This window comes from Arachis ipaensis, chromosome B7 (assembly GCF_059453495.1).
Source record: "Arachis ipaensis isolate K30076 ecotype BB chromosome B7, ASM5945349v1, whole genome shotgun sequence".
Lineage (NCBI taxonomy): Eukaryota > Viridiplantae > Streptophyta > Magnoliopsida > Fabales > Fabaceae > Arachis > Arachis ipaensis.
In genome coordinates, this window is record NC_142442.1 from 106,359,886 (window position 1) to 106,380,271 (window position 20,386).

Sequence of the window (20,386 nt, forward strand, 5' to 3'; positions counted from 1 at the left end):
ATAAAAACCAAAGAAAAAGTCTGTAAAATTTTAATGACAGAAAAAAAGACAGAGACTAGTGAACGAACTAGGGCAACTTAGTTAGTACTTGAGTTGCGACTAGGGTTAGGTGTTATATGAAAAGTTAAACTGTTTCAGTATAGACTTAATGAACCTATACCTGGGACAGGCTAACTATTCATACCGAAATTTACATAAGCTTTAAATACACATGTTAAACAGAGAAATTAGAGCAGAATAAAGTAACACAGAGAACATAGTAACTAGAGTAAAGTAAAGAGATACAAAGAGAAAAGAATAATATGATAAAGAGAAATGGTTTGAGCCAGGATATTGTAAAAGTGAAAGATGTAAAGTTTGTACAATATGATTGAACAGAGAAAGAAAGAGGTACTGCATAAGAATGTGAAAATGATGATGAATAATGAGAATGATGATGAATGATGATAATGAGAATGATTATGTAATGATCTGCTGCGTGAAGGTAGTCAGATAGATAGTGGTACAACCACAGAACGTTTTCCAGTGTTACACAGCTATTGAGAGCTGTACCTGCAACTGATAACCTGGGATCACTTGCAGAGGATATTAATTCATACACGGCTAGAATGCCGCACCTGTAAGGCAAGGATTGCTTACAGAGAATATGATTTCATACACGGCTGGAATGCCGCCACCTGTAAGGCAGAGTTTGCTTACAGAGGATATGACGCATACGTCGGTTAGTGAGAACTGTACCTATGCTGACTGGAAAACCATACCCGTTTCAGCTGCTTCGGGTTACGTCGGGAGCGGGTAGAAACTGACAGATGAGCTCATTACCTGCGCTAGGGCTAGACATGCATCATACTTGGTTGCGCATTTCCTTTGTTATGATTGTGGTATGAATGTATGCTTTTCTTGTCTGTATTCCATTCTCTGCGCTTGTGTTATTTTCTTGTATTTTTCTGTTTGTGTTCTGCTATCTGTTTTCTCTATCTTCTCTACTTATCTGTATTTTCTAATTATTGCTTCTTTGTATTCTGCTAATAGTCTCCTAAACAACATAGAATTAATGAACGTAACTAATAACCCCGACCCTACTAAGAACTCCTCAGTTCTTACCCCTTCTCTCTCCTTTCCCCCTTCAGATGGAAGTAAGAGTACCTTACCATAGTTTGCTGATGACCGTTCGCAAGAAGAGGATTCTGCTCTAGATAGTCTTCTGAGTCTAGGGTGATCATCATTCTCTGTTTATATGTATATACTATGAGACCAACCAACATCTGCACCCCGTTCGTATGTGCACTTTAACCTAAATCCTGTGTACGAGATTCCTATTGTGTGGCTACTTCATGAGGTACCAGAGAGACGTCCTGTGGAAAAGTCTGATCGTGCAGAGGAGTAGCAGATGATGTTCTATCTTTTGATGACGTTCCACCTGACTTGAGTTTTGAAGACTTAGAACGTACTTTCCCTCGCTTTAGTATTTTAGAGGGACTAGGTGAGTATAGAATCTAGGCTAGCCTAGGTGCCAGCTTAGGGACCTCTTGAACAGGTCAGGACCTAGGATGTTGTATGTATGTATATGTATATAGTTATTATCTAGCTATATCTAGGGGTGTTCTAACTAAAGGTCTATACTCTAATAAAGGCTGGATAACTGAATGTTGCTAGCTACTCGTGATGTATTTATGTGTGGTTGTTTATAACTGTTTTATCTATTATTACTTGTGAATTGATTATGAATGATTCTGTCTACTAACCCAAATGTTTTCATTTAAAAAAAATACACCTCGCAAATTAACTACGCTTTTAACAATGAATCAGGCTCATATGATAAATAATAGATAATAATTAGGAAGACAAATTGGTAGCGCTCAGTTTCCGGTATGATCTAGACATATTGAAAATTGGGTCGTTACAATTTGGTATCAGAGCAGTTCGTTCCCAGTAGAGCCTGGGAAGTGGACTGACTATGCTTCATTGCATACTCTGTTGTGTGTCTCATGCGTATAGGATATCCCGTTGATATATGTTGCATGATTGTTTCTGTATTTTCATTTTGGGAATGTTTATACTTGACTTGAAGTGTTAAGACTGATCACCTTAACAATGATTGTTTGGTGTGAACAGGACTACAATGGGTTCACGGAGACGAGGCGTACGGGAAGGAATTCCTAATGTTAACTATGAGAGGGAACAGGAAACGTTTATGGCTACCATGAACAACGCGGCTGAAGTAGTGCGTGAAGCTGCGGTAACAGCGACTAGGGCTGTTGAACGTCTTAGAGTGAGAAATGAGAATGATGAGAATAACGTAGGGCATCCTGAAAGACCTATGATCCATGCGACCTTTCTGAAGGTTAATCCGCCTAAGTTCAAGGGTACACTCGTTGCGACTGATGCTGATAACTGGTTTTGAGGTATTGAACGATCACTGAGAGCGCAGCATGTTCTGGAAGGACAACACGTGGAGTTTGCTACTTATATGCTCGAGGGAGAAGCTGAGTACTGGTGGCAGGGGATACAGCGACTGCTACAACGTAATGAAGGTAACATTCCTTGGGATATTTTTAAAGATGAATTCTACAAGAAATATTTCCCAAGAGCAGTGCGTGATGCTAAAGAGATAGAGCTTATGTAGCTGAGGCAAGGGGATATGACTGTTGCTGAGTATGCTTGTAATTTCGATGACTTGTGTCGTTTCTCTAAGATCTGTCAAGGGAATCCTACTGACTTTGAAGAATGGAAGTGCTTGAAGTTTGAAGGAGGCCTTCGTGATGATCTGATGAGTTCAATAGTTCCGCTGGAGATACGTAATTTTGCTGAATTAGTCAACAAGAGCAAGTTAGTGGAAGAATGTATTAAGAAAGTGACTGTGGCCAAGGTGAGTCGCCAAGGATTTCCACCAAGGCGTCTTAGCAATCATCGGGCAGCTGGGAGAAGGGTGCATTTTAAAGCGCGTGGCATACGACAACATAAGAACCTACAAGTTGGTAACATTACTGCTCGCCGTACGGGTAAGAATGGAAGTAAAGTAAGGCAAGGCAATGGTAAACGAGCCCATTGGGCTTACATAAACACTGCATGTAAGCAATGCGGAAAAGAGCATGATAACAGGTCTTGCCAGTTTGGATCACTTAACTGCTATGCTTGTGGAGAACTTGGACATATTGCCAAGGATTGTCCGAAGGGATTTACTCAAAATTCAGTTAGAACCCAGCAACAAGGACGAGTATTTGCTATCACTATTGACGATGTTGTGCAATCGAACGCCCTCATTCAAGGTCAGTGTTATGTCAAGAATCGATTTTTAACTGTACTGTATGATTCGGGTACATCGCATTCTTTATTTCTCTAACTATTGCTTACGAGTTAGGATTATATTTCTTTAAATTGAATTTTTACTTGATTGTCCATACACCTGCATCCCAAAACGCTTTGACCAGTTTAGTGTGCCTGCAAGTACCATTTGCTATTAGGAACAGGACTTTTATACACGATCTAATCTGTTTACCTCTATGTGGTTTAGAAGTTATTTTAGGATTAGATTGGTTATCTAAGTATCATTCTTTCCTTGATTATTTTAAAAGAACTGCTGTTATTCTATCTGATAGTCTATGTACTAAACCATTTCTGTCCCACACCTTATACCTGAATTCTGTAAGAGTTACCTTAGACGGGAGGGATTATGAGGGATACGTTCTGTTAGTGGCTAGCTTGAATGACAGTGAACTAAGCTTATAACGAATCCGAGTGGTGAAGGAATTTCCTGATGTTTTCCCGGATGACATACCTGAGTTTCCTCCTTAGTGAGAGATAGAATTCAGCATTAAACTAGTACCTGGAACCGGACCGAATTCCATAGCACCGTGCCGGATGTCACCACTGGAACTTGCAAAGTTGAAGAAGTAGTTGGATGAGCTACTTGGAAAGGAATTTATTCGTCCTAGTGCATCATCTTAGGGAGCTCCAGTATTGCTAGTAAAGAAGAAGGACGGTGGAATCAGACTTTGCGTAGATTACCGACAGCTAAATAAAGACACTATCAAGAACAAGTATCCACTTCCACAGATAGATGATTTGATGGATCAGTTGGAAGGTGCAACTGTGTTCTCGAAGATTGATTTGCGATCGAGCTATCACTAGATTCGAGTGAAAGAATCAGATATACCGAAGACTGTATTTAGAACTCGTTATGGTCACTATGAGATACGATTATGTCGTTTGGACTAACTAATGCTCCTACGATTTTCATGGATTACATGAATCGTATTTTCCGTTCGTACCTTGATCAGTTTGTAGTAGTTTTCATAGACAATATTCTCATCTATTCGAAGACAGAAAGAGTGCATGAAGAGCATCTAAGGACTGTATTGCAGACACTGAGGACTCGGAAGTTATATGATAAACTATCAAAGTGCGAATTCTGGACAGCGAAGGTGGATGGAATTTTTGAAGGACTATGATTTCAAATTAAGTTATCACCCAGGGAAAGCGAACATGGTGGCAAACGCTTTAAGCAGGAAGAATTTGAGTATCTCTTGGATGATGATACATGAAGAAAAATTACTCGCGGAATTTGAGGACCTTAAGTTGGTTATGACTGAGACGTCAAGTGGAGTCCGTTTGGCCCAATTGCGTATAACACCAGATTTTAAGATTAGTACTCAGCAAGCACAAGCACAGGACTCAGAAATGATGACGATGCTGAGACGGATGAACACAGAAGAACCAGAAGCTGTGAGACAGGATCGTAGTGGTACAAGAACAGAATTTGTGTGCCTAACTCTGGAGAATTACGACAAAATATTCTTGCTGAAGCTCACCAAAGTAGATTTTCTATGCATCCTGGAGTGACAAAGATGTATCGAGATTTGAAACAAATGTTCTGGTGGCCGGGCTTAAAGAAAGAAGTAGCTGATTATGTCTCAAAATGTTTAACTTTCCAGAAGATGAAGGTGGAACATCAGAAGCTGTCAGGAACCCTGCAACCTTTAGAAATACCACAATGGAAATGGGAGCAGATTACTATGGATTTTGTCACGGGATTGCCAAGGACCTCAACAGGACACGATACCATCTGGGTAATTGTGGACAGGTTGACAAAGTCAGCGCACTTCCTTCCGATTCGAGTTGACTATACTTTAGAAAGGCTGGAACGAATATATATTCAAGAAAACGTACGACTACATGGGATACCTTCGTAAATTATCTCAGATCAAGTTTTGAGATTTACTACTAGATTTTGGGGAGCTTTTCAGAAAGCGTTAGAAACAGAATTGCACACGAGTATAGCATACCATCCTCAGATAGACGGACAATTAGAGCAGACAATCCAGACGTTAGAAGACATGTTACGATTATGTATGATAGACAACCAAAGCAGCTGGGATAAGTATTTGCTGTTGGTCGAATTTGTCTACAACAACAGTTGCCAATAAAGTATCGGGATGGCACCATACGAAGCTCTCTACGAAAGAAGATGTCGGACACCATTGTATTGGAATGATGATGGGGAAGCTAGTGTTTTAGGTCCAAACTTAGTGTAAAAAACTACTGAGAAGATAAAGGAGATTCGTCGGAAGATCCAGACAGCACAAGGCCTTCAAAAGAGCTATGCCGATAATAGACGTAGACCCTTAGAGTTTAGTGAGGGAAACCATGTCTTTCTAGAAGTAACTTCGATTACTGGAATAGGTTGAGCCCTTAAGACTAAAAAGCTTAACCTACGATACATAGAACCTTTCCAAATACTTAAAAGAGTCGGTCTAGTAGCTTATCAAATAACCCTTCCTCCTTATTTATCAAACCTTCATGATGTTTTTTTTATGTCTCGCAACTTAAGAAATATGTTCCCGATGAGAGTCCCGTTTCACAACCAGAAATAGTACAGTTATAAAATGATTTGACATATCAAGCATCACCAGTTCAGATCGTAGAAAGAAGTGATAAGCAGCTAAGAGGCAAGACCGTTCGTTAGTCAAAGTAGCATGGGAACCAAGAGGAGAAGAAGAGCACACTTGGGAATTGGAAGATAAGATGAGAGCTGATTACCCGCATCTGTTCTCAGGTAACTGAAATTTTAAGGGCAAAATTTTCTTTTCGGAGGGTAGAATGTAACAACCCTGATTTTCGAGTACATGAGATCTTTTCTGAAAGTACGGATTTCTCCGGAAGATCAGTAAAGGGAACACCTCTGTTATATCATCAAGCATCTCAATCCTCATTATTATGTCATCCTTAAGTTAGAACCTCCTCTGAGGCAAGCTCGATAATGCAATCGCGAAGAACCTAGTTTTTGAACCGTATCGGTTGGCAATTTTGATTCTGATTTTCGTAAATAGTCTCTGTTTGACGAACCAGACTCGATTTATGAGAGGAGAGAGATAATAGTATAATATTATCATTATATTAGTATTATAAAATGTTTGAATGATATTATAAGGTTACCTGGTCTGTTTTTGTTAAAAACAGAAAATCGGTTTAACCGGGTTTACGGTTTACTGGTGCAGCTTAGCACCAGCACTCTCTGATGACTTTAGCAATGCTAAGGCCTCATTATTCATGTTTTATTCTCATAATAAATATGTTACTAGTGTCATTTATGCTAGTAGCTCAGAAAATAATTTTTAGAGATGTTTTTAAAAGTGTTCCGATACATCTAGTTTTAGTAGTTATACACCTGAGATATTTTAATATTATTTTAACCCACCTCCAAGCCAACCAATCACAACTCATCTTATACCCCCAAGACCTCCAAGTCTGTCTCATTTCATCATTTTGGCTGAAAATAACAAGAGAGAAAAGAGAGAAACTTTCATGAACACTTAATCTTCAAAGCTTGATTTCTTCTGAACTAAAACTCAAATCAAAACTCTGATTTCACCAAAATGATCCTCACTTCTTCCTCTACATAATCATGTAACTTATCAAGGATGGAAATAAGGTGAGATGGCTGTCTCCCTCCCATTTCAATTCGGTTTTCAAGGAAAACCATGCAAAACATGTGTTTTCTTGATGTTCTTCCTTAGGAATCATGCTTAACTTGACTTGAGGGCCAAGAAACATGAATTTCCAGCAAGTCTAAGGTGAGATATCTCTTCCTAACATACTTATTGAGATTTGGTCAGTTGAGAGTTTTTGGATTTAAAGTTGTTCTTGATGTGATTTAGGAGGAAAAAGTGCTTAAGGACCACCTGAAAGTTTAACCGAATTAGGAGCAGCAAAACCAGGTAGGGATTGACGAATTTAATCTTGATTGATTGTGTTTGAGTTGTGTAATTATGATATGGTTTGGCTGTGCTTGAAATTGATTGTTTGTATGAGTAATTCTTGTTGAAATTTTGGTGAAAATTTGATGAAATTTGATGAAATTCAAGCTATGAATGTGTGTTCTTGTGGCTGCTGGAAAACAAAACCCTAGAGCCTAAATTGAGGTTCAATTTGTGTTAAAATCATGTAGAAAAGATGGGGTTTTAGTGGCTGGAAATTTATTTTGAATTTTGGTAAAAATCGGTTGCTGAAAAGACTGAAAAACGGGTAAAAACAGAGAAAGAATTTGAAGAATATACGAAGAACACGAAGAACACTTTGAGTGTGGTGAAGAACATTAAAGAACACCTTTTAGATCTTAGAAAGGGCAAGGAAGTAAAATTTTTGGTGTTTAAGGGGTTATATGGTAATTTCTGGAAGTTACGGGTGGTAAAAAGTGAATTTTAAAGGTTAAAAGTAAAAGGTAAGTTAATTTATGAAAATTTAGTATTAAAATAATAAATAATAATAAAATATTAAATAATAATATTTAATTAAAAATAATATTTTAATAAAAATAATAAAATAATACGGAAAAGGCAGTTTTCTGTAAAAGCTTTAGAAAGACAATTTTAAGTGCATAATCTCATAATTACCTTCATAAAATACTTAGGGAGTGGTAATAACATGATAGTGAGGCAAAGATAAAGAAAAGATAAAAAGTTAAAGAAAAGATAAAAACCAAAGAAAAAGTCTGTAAAATTTTAATGACAGAAAAACAGACAGAGACTAGTGAACGAACTAGGACAACTTAGTTAGTACTTGAGTTGCGACTAGGGTTAGGTGTTATATGAAAAGTTAAACTGTTTCAATATAGACTTAATGAACCTATACCTGGGACAGGCTAACTATTCATACTGAAATTTACATAAGCTTTAAATACACATGTTAAACAGAGAAATCAGAGCAGAATAAAGTAACACAGAGCACAGAGTAAACAGAGTAAAGTAAAGAGATACAAAGTGAAAAGAATAATATGATAAAGAGAAATGGTTTGAGCCAGGATATTGTAAAAGTGAAAGATGTAAAGTTTGTACAGTATGATTGAACAGAGAAAGAAAGAGGTACTGCATAAGAATGTGGAAATGATGATAAATAATGAGAATGATGATGAATGATGATAATGAGAATGATTATGTAATGATCTGCTGTGTGAAGGCAGTCAGATAGATAGTGGTACGACCACAAAATGTTTTCCAGTGTTACACAGCTATTGAGAGCTGTACCTGCAACTGATAACCTGGGATCACTTGCAGAGGATATTAATTCATACACGGCTAGAATGCCGCACCTGTAAGGCAAAGATTGCTTATGGAGAATATGATTTCATACACGGCTGGAATGCCGCCACCTGTAAGGCAGAGTTTGCTTACAGAGGATATGACGCATACGTCGGTTAGTGAGAACTGTACCTATGCTGACTGGAAAACCATACCCGTTTCAGCTGCTTCGGGTTACGTCAGAAGCGGGTAGAAACTGACAGATGAGCTCATTACCTGCGCTAGGGCTAGACATGCATCATACTTGGTTGCGCATTTCCTTTGTTATGATTGTGGTATGAATGTATTCTTTCCTTATTTGTATTCTATTCTCTGCGCTTGTGTGATTTTCTTGTATTCTTCTGTTTGTGTTTTGCTATCTGTTTTCTCTATCTTCTCTACTTATCTGTGTTTTCTAATTACTACTTCTTTGTATTCTGCTAATAATCTGCTAAATAACATAGAATTAATGAACGTAACTAATAACCCCAACCCTACTAAGAACTCCCCAGTTCTTACCCCTTCTCTCTCCCTTCCCCCTTCAGATGAAAGTAAGAGTACCTTACCATAGTTCGCTGATGACCATTCGCAAGAAGAGGATTCTGCTCTAGATAGTCTTCTGAGTCTAGGGTGAATATCGTTCTCTGTTTATATGTATATACTGTGAGACCAGCCAACATCTTCACCCCGTTCGTATGCGCACTTTAACCTAAATCCTGTGTACGAGATTCCTATTGTGTGGCTACTTCATGAGGTACCAGAGATACGTCCTGTGGAAAAGTCTGATTGTACAGAGGAGTAGCAGATGATGTTCTATCTTTTGATGACGTTCCACCTGACTTGAGTTTTGAAGACTTAGAACGTACTTTCCCTCGCTTTAGTATTTTAGAGGGACTAGGTGAGTATAGAATCTAGGCTAGCCTAGGTGCTAGCTTAGGGACCTCTTGAACAGGTCAGGACCTGGGATGTTGTATGTATGTATATGTATATAGTTATTATCTAGCTATATCTAGGGGTGTTCTAACTAAAGGTCTATACTCTAATAAAGGCTGGATAACTGAATGTTGCTAGCTACTCGTGATGTATTTATGTGTGGTTGTTTATAACTGTTTTATCTGTTATTACTTGTGAATTAATTATGAATGATTCCGTCTACTAACCCAAATGTTTTCATTTAAAAAAAAATACACCTCGCAAATTAACTACGCTTTTAACAACGAATCAGGCTCATATGATAAATAATAGATAATAATTAGGAAGACAAATTGGTAGGGCTCAGTTTCCGGTATGATCTAGACATATTGAAAATTGGGTCGTTATAGCATTCAGCCTAAACTCATCCTCATTGACTCTCACGATCACTTCCCCTTTTTGAACGTCAATGAGGGTTCGTCCAGTTGCTAGGAAAGGTCTTCCTAGAATGAGAGTTGCACTCTTGTGCTCCTCCATTTCTAGCACTACAAAGTCAGTGGGAAAGGCAAATGGCCCAACTGTGACAATCATATCCTCAATTATGCCTGATGGATATTTAATGGAGCCATCAGCAAGTTGAAGACAGATCCGGGTTGGTTTGATCTCTTCAGTCAAGCCAAGTTTTCTGATAGTGGATGCAGGGATTAGGTTGATACTTGCCCCAAGATCACATAGAGCTGTCTTGGTACAAGTACCCTTTAATGTGCATAGTATCATAAAGCTCCCAGGATTCTTAAGCTTCTCTGGTAAGCTCTTTAAAATGACTGCACTGCACTCTTCAGTGAGGAAGACTTTTTTAGTTTCCCCCTAATCCTTCTTATGACTTAAGATCTCTTTCGTGAACTTAGCATAAGAGGGTATTTGGTCAAGTGCCTCTGCAAACGGAATCTTGATTTCAAGAGTCCTGAGATATTCTGCAAAATGGGTAAATTGTTTATCCTGTTCCGTTTGGCGGAGTTTCTGAGGATAAGGTATCTTGGCTTTGTATTCTTCAACCTTAGTTGCTGCAGGTTTATTCCCTACAGAGGTGGTTGGAGAAGCCTTCTTAGAGAGGTTACCATCAGCACTTGCAGGTGTCTGATCCCTCATTGGCGTTTGAACGCCAGGCTTGGGGACTAGATGGGCGTTTAACGCCAGATTCCCTTCCCTTTCTGGTGTTTCAATGCCAGAACTGGACATGGACTGGGCGTTTAACGCCAGTTTTTCACCCTTTTCTGGCATTTGAACGCCAGAACTGGGCATCCACTGGGCGTTTAACGCCAGTTTTTCACCCTTTTCTGGCGTTCGAATGCCAGAGTTATTCCTCTCTGGGCTCATACTGTCCTTAGAGGAATTTTGGGTAGCAAGTTGCTCATCCTCTGTCAGCTGTTCTTTTCTTGGCTTTCTGCTACTTTGAGTTGAGGTATTTAATATTTTTCCACTTCTTAATTGAAATGCTTGGCACTCTTCTGTTATCTGTTTTGATAACTGCTGTTTTGTCTGATTCAATTGTGATTCCATATCCTTATTAGCATTTTTGGTTTCTTGTAGCATCTCCTTAAATTCTGCTAACTGCCTTGTTATAGAAGATAATTGCTGATTGAGTTCAGCAACTTGTTCTTAAGGACTAAAGTCAGTTGATACTGCCTTAGCTTCTTCTTTCATGGAGGACTCACTACTTATGTACAGATGCTGATTTCTAGCAACTGTATCGATAAGCTCTTGAGCCTCTTCAATTGTGTTTCTCATGTGTATAGATCCACCAGCTGAGTGATCTAGAGATATTTAAGCTTTTTCTGTAAGCCCATAGTAAAAGATGTCTAACTGCACCCACTCTGAAAATATTTCAGAGGGGCATTTCCTTAGCATCCCCCTGTACCTCTCCCAGGCATTGTAAAGAGATTCATTATCCTCTTGTTTAAAGCCTTGGATGTCCAGCCTTAGTTGTGTCATCCTTTTTGGAGGGAAATATTGATTCAGGAATTTGTCTGACAACTGTTTCCATGTTCTTATACTTGCTGTGGGTTGGTTATTTAACCACCTCTTAGCTTGATCTTTTACAGAAAATGAAAACAGTAACAGCCTGTAGACATCCTGATCCACTTCTTTATCACATACTGGCAATTTTGCTGCACCATGATAATGAGCTGAGGATTTAGCTTAAAACTGCTTGCTTTGATGGGGTTAGCATATGACGCCAGAGTTCTTTTAGACTGTTTATTTCCACTTAGGTCCATGATAGAGAAAAGGAAATTGATGTGAATTGTAAATAAAATATATTTTTATTTTTATTTTATTTAATTAAAAACAAACTGAATAAAAAAAAAGAAATAAGATAAATAAAATAATTAGAAATTAAAATATAAATTTCGAAAACTAAAATAATTACTTAATTAAGAAGATTTGAAAAACTTTGGATATGTTTTTTGAAAGGGATTTTAAATTTTGAAATTTCAAAACTAAGATAAGATAGAATAAAATTTTCTAAAATAAAATTTTAAATGAAATTTTCGAAAATTCAATTAAATAAATATGAAAGATATTTTTGAATTTAATGAAGAAAGAGAAAAACAATAAAATGACACCAAACTTAGAATTTTTGGATTAAAACAAAGAAGACAAACAGGAAAACTTTGAATATCAAGATGAACACTAAGAGCAACTTTTGAAAATTTTTTTTAAGAAAATAGAAACACAAAGGACACCAAACTTAAAAATTTTTATACTCTGAGCACTAATAATTCGAAAAAAATGAAAGAGAAATAAACTTATGCAATTGACACCAAACTTAAAATATGAAAATAAACTCAAACAAAAGACTAAATTATGAAGTTATGGGTTTTGAAAATTTTCGAAAATAATTTAGAAAAATAAAATAAGGATTTTAAAATTTTAACCAAAAACAATAATAGAAGACTCTAAACCAAAAAGAAAAATTTTTCCTAATCTAAGCAACAAAATAAACTGTCAGTTGTCCAAACTTGAATAATCCCCGGCAACGGCGCCAAAAACTTGGTGCACGAAATCATAATCACACTTTTGCAATTCCACACAACTAACCAGCAAGTGCACTGGGTCGTCCAAGTAATACCTTACGTGAGTAAGGGTCGATCCCACGGAGATTGTCGGCTTGAAACAAGCTATGGTTATCTTGTAGCTCTTAGTCAGGATAGCAACAGTAATTCTCAATTTTAATTGAAATAAGTAAAAGAACATGGATTAAATGATACTTGTTATACAATAGTGGAGAACAGGTTGAGGTTTTGGAGATGCTCTGTCTTCTGAATTTCTGCTTTCCTATTGTCTTCTTCTTCACGCACGTAGGTCTCCTTCCATGGCAAGCTGTATGTTGGTGGATCACCGTTGTCAATGGCTACCAGCCGTCCTCTCAGTGAAAAGGGTCTATGTACATGGCTAATCATTTGTCAGTTCTCACTAATGTTGGAATAGGATCCATTGATCCTTTTGCACACTGTCATTGCGCCCAACATTTATGAGTTTGAAGCTCGTCACAGTTATCCCTTCCCGGATCCTACTCAGAATACCACAGACAATGTTTAGACTTTTCGAATCTCAGAAATACTGCCAATTGATTCTCACTTATACCATGAAGACTCTGATCTCACGGATTTAAATGCTTTGTTGTCAGGAGAGGCAGTCAAACTCGTGAACCAGGAACCCAAGAGATATACATTCAATCTAAGGTAGAACGAAAGTGGTTGTCAAGCACGCGTTCATAGGTTGAGAATGGTGATGAGTGTCACGGATCATTACATTCATCATGTTAAAGTGTGAATGAATATCTTAGAATAGAAACAAGCGTGATTGAAAGAGAAACAGTAGTAATTGCATTAATCCATCGAGACACAGCAGAGCTCCTCACCCCAACCATGGAGTTTAGAGACTCATGCCGTAGAAGATACAAAATTCAGATGTAAAATGTCATCAGGTACATAGTAAGTCTCTAAAAATAGTTTTTATACTAAACTAGTGACCTAGGTTTACAGAAAATGAGTAAACTAAGATAGATAGTACAGAAATCCACTTCTGGGGCCCACTTGGTGTGTGTTTGGGCTGAGCATTGAAGCTTTCACGTGCATAGGCTACTCCTGGTGTTTAACTCCAGCTTTTGTGCCAGTTTGGGTGTTTAACTCCAACTTTTATGTCAGTTCTGGCGTTTAACACCAGAATAGAGTAGAAACTTGGTGTTAAACGCCAGTTTGCGTGATCTCAACTCGGGCAAAGTATGGACTATTATATATTGTTGGAAAGCCCAAGATGTCTACATTTCAACGCAATTAAGAGCGTGCCAATTGAGCTTCTGTAGCTCCAAAAAATCCATTTCAAGTGCAGGGAGGTCAGAATCCAACAGCATCTGCAGTCCTTTTTCAGCCTCTGAATCAGGTTTTTGCTCAGGTCCCTCAATTTTAGCCAGAAAATACCTGAAATCATAGAAAAATACACAAACTCAATGTAAAATCCAGAAATGTAATTTTTGCATAAAATAATAAAAATGTGCTAAAAAGTAGCTAGATCCTACTAAAAACTATATGAAAATACCCCCAAAAAGCGTATAAAATATCCGCTCATCAGTGCTGGTAAGCCGCGTTAGACCTTACTTAGCATACTTTATCAGTCTGAATCAGGGAGGGTTTATTACTGGAAGAGAAACTCCTGATAATATCATTGTGGCAAAAGAAGTACTTCATTTCTTGACGAAAACTAAGTCAAAGAAGGGTGCTATGGCTTTCAAGATAGATTTAGAGAAGACTTATGACAGGGTCGACTGGAAGTTTTTAGAATTTACTTTGGAAAAATTCGGCTTTCCTAGCTCTATTATAAATCTCATTATGAGGTGTATTCAAGCATCCTCTCTTTCGATTCTGTGGAATGGGAACAGGTTAGAAGGTTTCCAACCTAGAAGAGGGCTCTGACAGGGGGATCCTATGCTGCCATACCTTTTCGTCCTTTATATGGAGATGCTAGCATGCTTTATTTCACACCAAGTTCAGTTAGGGGTGTGGGACCCGATTACTGTCTCGCGGAGAGGGCCGAGAATTTCGCATCTAATGTTTGCTGATGATCTCCTCCTGTTCTGTAAAGCTAGTAAAACCCAGGTTCAATAAGTCATGCATTCTTTGAACTTGTTCTACAAGGCCTCTGGCCTGAAAGTGAACTTAGATAAGTCAAAAGCTATCTGCTCCAAGAATGTGACTAATAGACGAAGGGAGGTGCTGGCTGGTGTGTCGTCAATCCATTTTGCTCATGACTTGGGTAGGTATTTGGGGGTTAATCTCAATCACCCGCAAGCCTCTAGAACAACTTGCTTAGAGTCAGTAGAAAAAATTAGAAGTAGATTGTTTAACTGGAAAGGACGTCTCCTGAATAGGGCTGGTAGACTTTGTCTTATAAAGTCCGTGGCATCTTCCCTCCTTATCTACCAGATGCAAGTTGAGCTCTTTCCCAATAAGGTTAGTTCCAAGATTGACTCTATCCTGCGTAATTTCTTATGGAAAGGTAAGATAGATGAGCGGGGCTTGAATTTGGTGAAGTGGAGTATAGTGGTAACTCCCAAAAGATATGGGGGTCTAGGTATTCGGGATACTCGAAATGTTAATATGGTTCTTCTGGGTAAATTGGTTTGGCAGATCTTTCATGAAAGAAACAAGCTTTGGGTACCCATTATGCTTGCAAAATATATGCAAGGAAATAAGTCTTTGGAGCTAGTTTGCCCTATGCATGCTTCAGAAATTTGGCGTGTAACAAACTTGATTTTCGAGTACGCGAGATCTTTTCTAAAGGCACGGATTTCTCCAGAAGATCAGTAAAGAGAACACCTCTGATATATCATCAAGTATCTCAATCCTTATTGCCATTATGTCATCTTTAAGATAGAACCTTTTCTGAAGCACGCTCGATAACGTAGTCACAAAAAACCCAGTTTTTTAACCGTATCGGTTAGGAGTTTTGATTCTGTTTTTCGTAAATAGTCTCAGTTTGACGAACCGGACTCAATTCATGAGACAAGAGAGATAATAGGATAATATTATCATTATATTAGTATTAGAAGCTTCTTGAATGATATTATAAGGTTACCTGATCAGTTTTAGTTAAAAACAGAAAACCGGTTTAACCGGGTTCACAATTTACTGGTGCAGCTTAGCACCAGCACTCTCTGATGACTTTAGCAATGCTAAGGCTTCATTATTCATGTTTTATTCTCATAATAAATATTTTACTAGTGTCATTTATGCTAGTAGCTCAGAAAATAATTTTTAGAGATGTTTTTGCAAGTGTTTCGATACATCTAGTTTTAGTAGTTATACACCTGAGATATTTTAATACTATTTTAATCCACCTCCAAGCCAACCAATCACAACTCACCTTACACCCCCAAGACCTCCAAGGCTGTCTCATTTCATCATTTTGGCCGAAAATAACAAGAGAGAAAAGAGAGAAACTTTCATGAACACTTAATCTTCAAAGCTTGATTTCTTCTGAACTAAAACTCAAATCAAAACTCCGATTTCACCAAAATGATCCTCTCTTCTTCATCTACATAACCATGTAACTTATCAAGGATGGAAATAAGGTGAGATGGCTGTCTCCCTCCCATTTCAATTCGGTTTTCAAGGAAAACCATGCAAAACATGTGTTTTCTTGATGTTCTTCCTTAGGAATCATGCTTAACTTGACTTGAGGGCCAAGAAACATGAATTTCCAGCAAGTCTAAGGTGATATATATCTTCCTAACATACTGAGTGAGATTTGGTCAGTTGAGGGTTTTTGGATTTAAAGTTGTTCTTGATGTGATTTAGGAGGAAAAAGTGCTTAAGGACCACCTGAAAGTCTAACCGAATTAGGAGCAGCAAAACCAGGTAGGGTTTGACGAAATTAATCTTGATTATTTGTATTTGAGTTGTATGAATGTTGTATAATTTGGATGTGCTAAAAATTGGTTGCATATATGATTGATTCTTGGTGAAAATTTGGTGAAATTTTGATGAAATTTGATTAAATTCAAGCTTTAAGTTCATGTTCTTGGAGCAGCTGGAAAAACAAAACCCTAGGATTAAATTGAGGTTCAATTTGTGTTGAAATCATATAGAAAAGATGGGGTTTTATTGGCTGCTAATTTATTATGAATTATGGTAAAAATCGGTTGTTGAAAAGACTGAAAAACGGGTAAAAACAGAGAAAGAATCTGAAGAATTTATGAAGAACATGAAGAACACTTTGAGTGTGATGAAGAACAATGAAGAACAGGCTTTAGATCCTTAAAAGGGCAAGGAAGTAAAAATTTTGGTGTTTAAGGGGTTATTTAGTAATTTCTGAAAGTTAGGGTGGTTAAAGTAGAAATATTAAAAGTTACGGGTGGTAAAAAGTGAATTTTAAAGGTTAAAAGTAAAAGGTAAGTTAATTTTCGAAAATTTAGTAATAAAATAATAAATAATAAAAAAATATTAAATAATAATATTTAATTAAAAATAATATTTTAATAAAAATAATAAAATAATGCGAAAAAGGCTGTTTTCTGTAAAAGCTTTAGAAAGACAACTTTAAGCGCAGAATCTTATAATTACCTTCATAAAACACTTAGGGAGTGGTAAGAACATATTAGTGAGGCAAAGATAAAGGAAAGATGTAAAGTTAAAGAAAAGATAAAAACTAAAGAGAATTCTGTAAAGTTCTAATAACAGAAAATCAGACAGAGATTAGTGAACGAACTAGGGTAACATAGTTAGTCCTTGAATTGCGACTAGGGTTAGGTATTATATGAAAAGTTAAACTGTTTCAGTATAGACTTAATGAACCTATACTTGGGATAGGCTAACTATTCATATCGAAATTTACATAAGCTTCAAATACATATGTTAAACAGAGTAATCAAAACAGAGTAAAGAGATATAGAGGAAAGCGTAACCAGAGCAGAGCAAAGAGGCAAAGAGAAAAGAGTAATATAACAAAGCGAATAGAGGAAAAGAGTATAAAAATAAAGAGTTAAGCCTTGTGGCATGATATTCTATTGTATGTTCATCTGCTGCTTTTCCATTGGCCCTAGAGGTCCTGTAGGTCCAAGTTCACCTACAGTGAGTTGTTATTCCTGTAGGCCGAAGTTCACCTACAGTGAATATCAATTGTGTAGCTCAGGGTGTTGCTTCTGTAGGCCGAAGTTCACCTACAGAGAGTTGTGATTCCTGTAAGCCGAAGTTCACTTACAGGGGCGCCATTTTTGTAAGTCGAAGTTCACTTACAGAGGTGTTATTTCTGTAGGCCGAAGTTCACCTACTGAAAGTTGTTGTGTTGTGTTTATATTATTTCTATAAGCCAAAGTTCACTTACAGGAGCACCATTTCTGTAAGCCAAAGTTCACTTACAGAGGTGTTATTTCTGTAGGCCGAAGTTCACCTACAGAAAGTTGTTGTGTTGTGTTTAGACTATTCCTGTAAGCCGAAGTTCACTTATGGGAGTGCTATTTTTGTAGGCCGAAGTTCACCTACAGAAAATAAGCAATATCTAGGACTAGTTCCTAGGTAATGTCGGGCTGCAGGGTGTAAACCGACACGTGAGCTCATGGCCTGCATAGGACAGACATGCATCATACTTGGTTGCGCATTTCCTCTATTATGATTGTTGTTTGAATGTATGCTTTCTTTGTTTTCATTCTATTCTCTGTGTCTGTGTTTTGTTTTCTTGTATTCTTTTGTTTGTGTTTTGCTTTCTATTTTCTCTATTTATCTGTTTCTTCTGTCTACTGCTTCTCGGTATTCTTCTATTTATCTGCTAAACAACACGAAATTAATGAACTTAACTAATAACCCCGGCCCTACTAAGAACTCCCCAGTTCTTACCCCTTCTTTCTCCCTTCCTCCTTCAGATGGAAGCATGGGTACCCTTCCGTAGTTCGTTGATGATGTTCCACCTGACTTGAGTTTTGAAGACCTAGAACGTACTTTCCCTCGCTTTAGTAGTTTAAAGGGGCTAGGTGAGTATAGAGTCTAGGCTAGCCTGGGCGCCAGCTTAGGGACTTCTTGAACAGGTCAGGACTTGGGATGTTGTATGTATATATATGTATATAGTTATTATCTAGCTATGTCTAGGGGTGTTCTAACTAAAACTATATACTCTAATAAAGGCTGAATCACTGAATGTTGTTAACTACTTGAGATGTATTTATATGTGGTTGTTTATAATTGTTTTATCTGTTATTATTTGTGAATTGAATATGAATGATACTGTTTGTTAATCCAAGCATTTTAGAGAAAAAAGTACCTCGCAAATTAACTACATTTTTAACAATGAATCAGGCTCATATGATAAATAATAGATAATAATTAGGAAGACAAGTTGGTAGCGCTCAGTTTCTAGTATGATCATGACGTACCAGAAATTGGGTCGTTACATGGCGCACCATCACAAAAGTAGCTAGTTGACTAAAAGAGGGTTTTGTGTGGTGTACAGGCCCTCTAACTCAGTCCTTTTGGTATCATCCCTGTAGACCTTCAGGAGCTCTTACTCAGGAAGTTTCCTTTGTGCATATCTCGGATACACTTCTCTCACTTGGCGTTGTATGGTTTGGGGGTGGCTGGCACTTGGAGGGGCTATATACGATTCTACCAGAGTCTTTAAAGCTAGATATTACTTATCATCATCCATCTCTGCTGGAAGCGGCTGATCCCAACTGGTATTGGGGATCAAATGACACTAGGGTTTACACCACACGGAGTGGCTATGAGTGGCTGCTGGAGCAGAAGGTTCAGTGGGATGCTAATGAGTCTTGGTTATGGCTATGGCGTATGAATATCCCGGAGAAGGTTAAGGGACTAATTTGCCTTTGTTTACATAATGCTATTCCTACTACCAGCTTTCGTAGCAGCAGAAACTTGACTATCACAGATATATGTCCCAGGTGCAACGAAGCGCCAGAAACTGCAGAACATTACCTCAGATTTTGTATTAAAGTTCAGTCTATTTGGAAATGTCTAGAGGTGGGAATGAGTAGAAGGGATGTCTTTCTGGAGTTTTGAGCCTGGCTTCGGGTTAATCTTAGAGCAACGGAAGCTATCTTTGTAGCAGGACTCTGGTGGATCTAGAGAGATAGAAATAATGATATTTTCAATCCAAATGATAGTTGGAGCATGGAGAAGGTCATCATGCTTGCTAGACACTCAGCGGCTGAATATAGTATTGTTAAGTGTATTAATCAGGTCTCCTCCTATCCTTCTTTGATTGATTCCTGGTGTCCCCCTCCCTTACATGTTGTGAAACTTAATTGTGATGCAAGCCTCTTTGAGCAAAAACATTTTGCTGGTTTTGGGTGCGTCCTTAGGAATGATTCTGGTAAGTGGCTGTCAGGCTGCTCGGCAAGCATTAGTGAGAAATAATGAGATTATTTGTGAAACAGATTGCTTAGAGGCTTATTTTTTAATCACCAAAGATTTTGCGGGGATGCGAAGGGATTACAATGATCTTCTTCTGAAGATTGCTGAGATGATGCAACGGAATTGGATAGTTCATGTCTACTTGATCCAGAGAACAGCGAACACAGCTACTGATCTTCTAGCTAGGACAGCGACACGTCATAGTCTTCCTTATATAGAATACCTTGTACCTAGTCTTGTTGTTCAAGAGATAATTAAGAAGGAGATGTCCTCTCCAACTTAATTGCTCTTGGAGTTTTCTTTCTTAGTCACCTAAAAAAAATATGGAATCCTAGGTTTGATTTGTGGAAATTTGTGAAATTGCTAGCTTGTATTAGTGTTGTGTGGAGTATATTGGTAACTTGATCGCTTGAAAGTGGACTTGGTGGCTGGACTTATTGATCTTGGTTGTGGATTTAGTGAAATTGTGCATATTGGGAATTGGCCAAGGTATGGTTT

The 20,386-nt window shown here is 37.7% G+C and overlaps 1 protein-coding gene across 1 annotated transcript; it reads left to right on the forward strand.

Annotated features, from left to right (window-relative positions):
• The first annotated feature begins 2,770 nt into the window (after nucleotides 1–2,770).
• LOC148553635 (uncharacterized) lies at nucleotides 2,771–20,171 on the forward strand. The gene is made up of 4 exons (XM_088494846.1): nucleotides 2,771–3,102; nucleotides 19,006–19,416; nucleotides 19,639–19,847; nucleotides 19,912–20,171. The coding sequence occupies exons 1-4, from the start codon at nucleotides 2,771–2,773 to the stop codon at nucleotides 20,169–20,171; spliced, it is 1,212 nt and encodes a 403-aa protein (XP_088350972.1).
• The last annotated feature ends 215 nt before the right edge of the window (nucleotides 20,172–20,386 follow it).

Excerpts from the sequence above, each read along its gene's own strand:
- LOC148553635 (XM_088494846.1), top strand. The coding sequence starts at position 2,771 with ATGAGTTCAATAGTTCCGCTGGAGATACGTAATTTTGCTGAATTAGTC. Across the intron at positions 19,417-19,638 it reads ATCACAGATATATGTCCCAG|TTGGAGCATGGAGAAGGTCA; the intron begins GTGCAACGAAGC and ends TCCAAATGATAG. Across the intron at positions 19,848-19,911 it reads CGTCCTTAGGAATGATTCTG|ATTGCTTAGAGGCTTATTTT; the intron begins GTAAGTGGCTGT and ends TTTGTGAAACAG.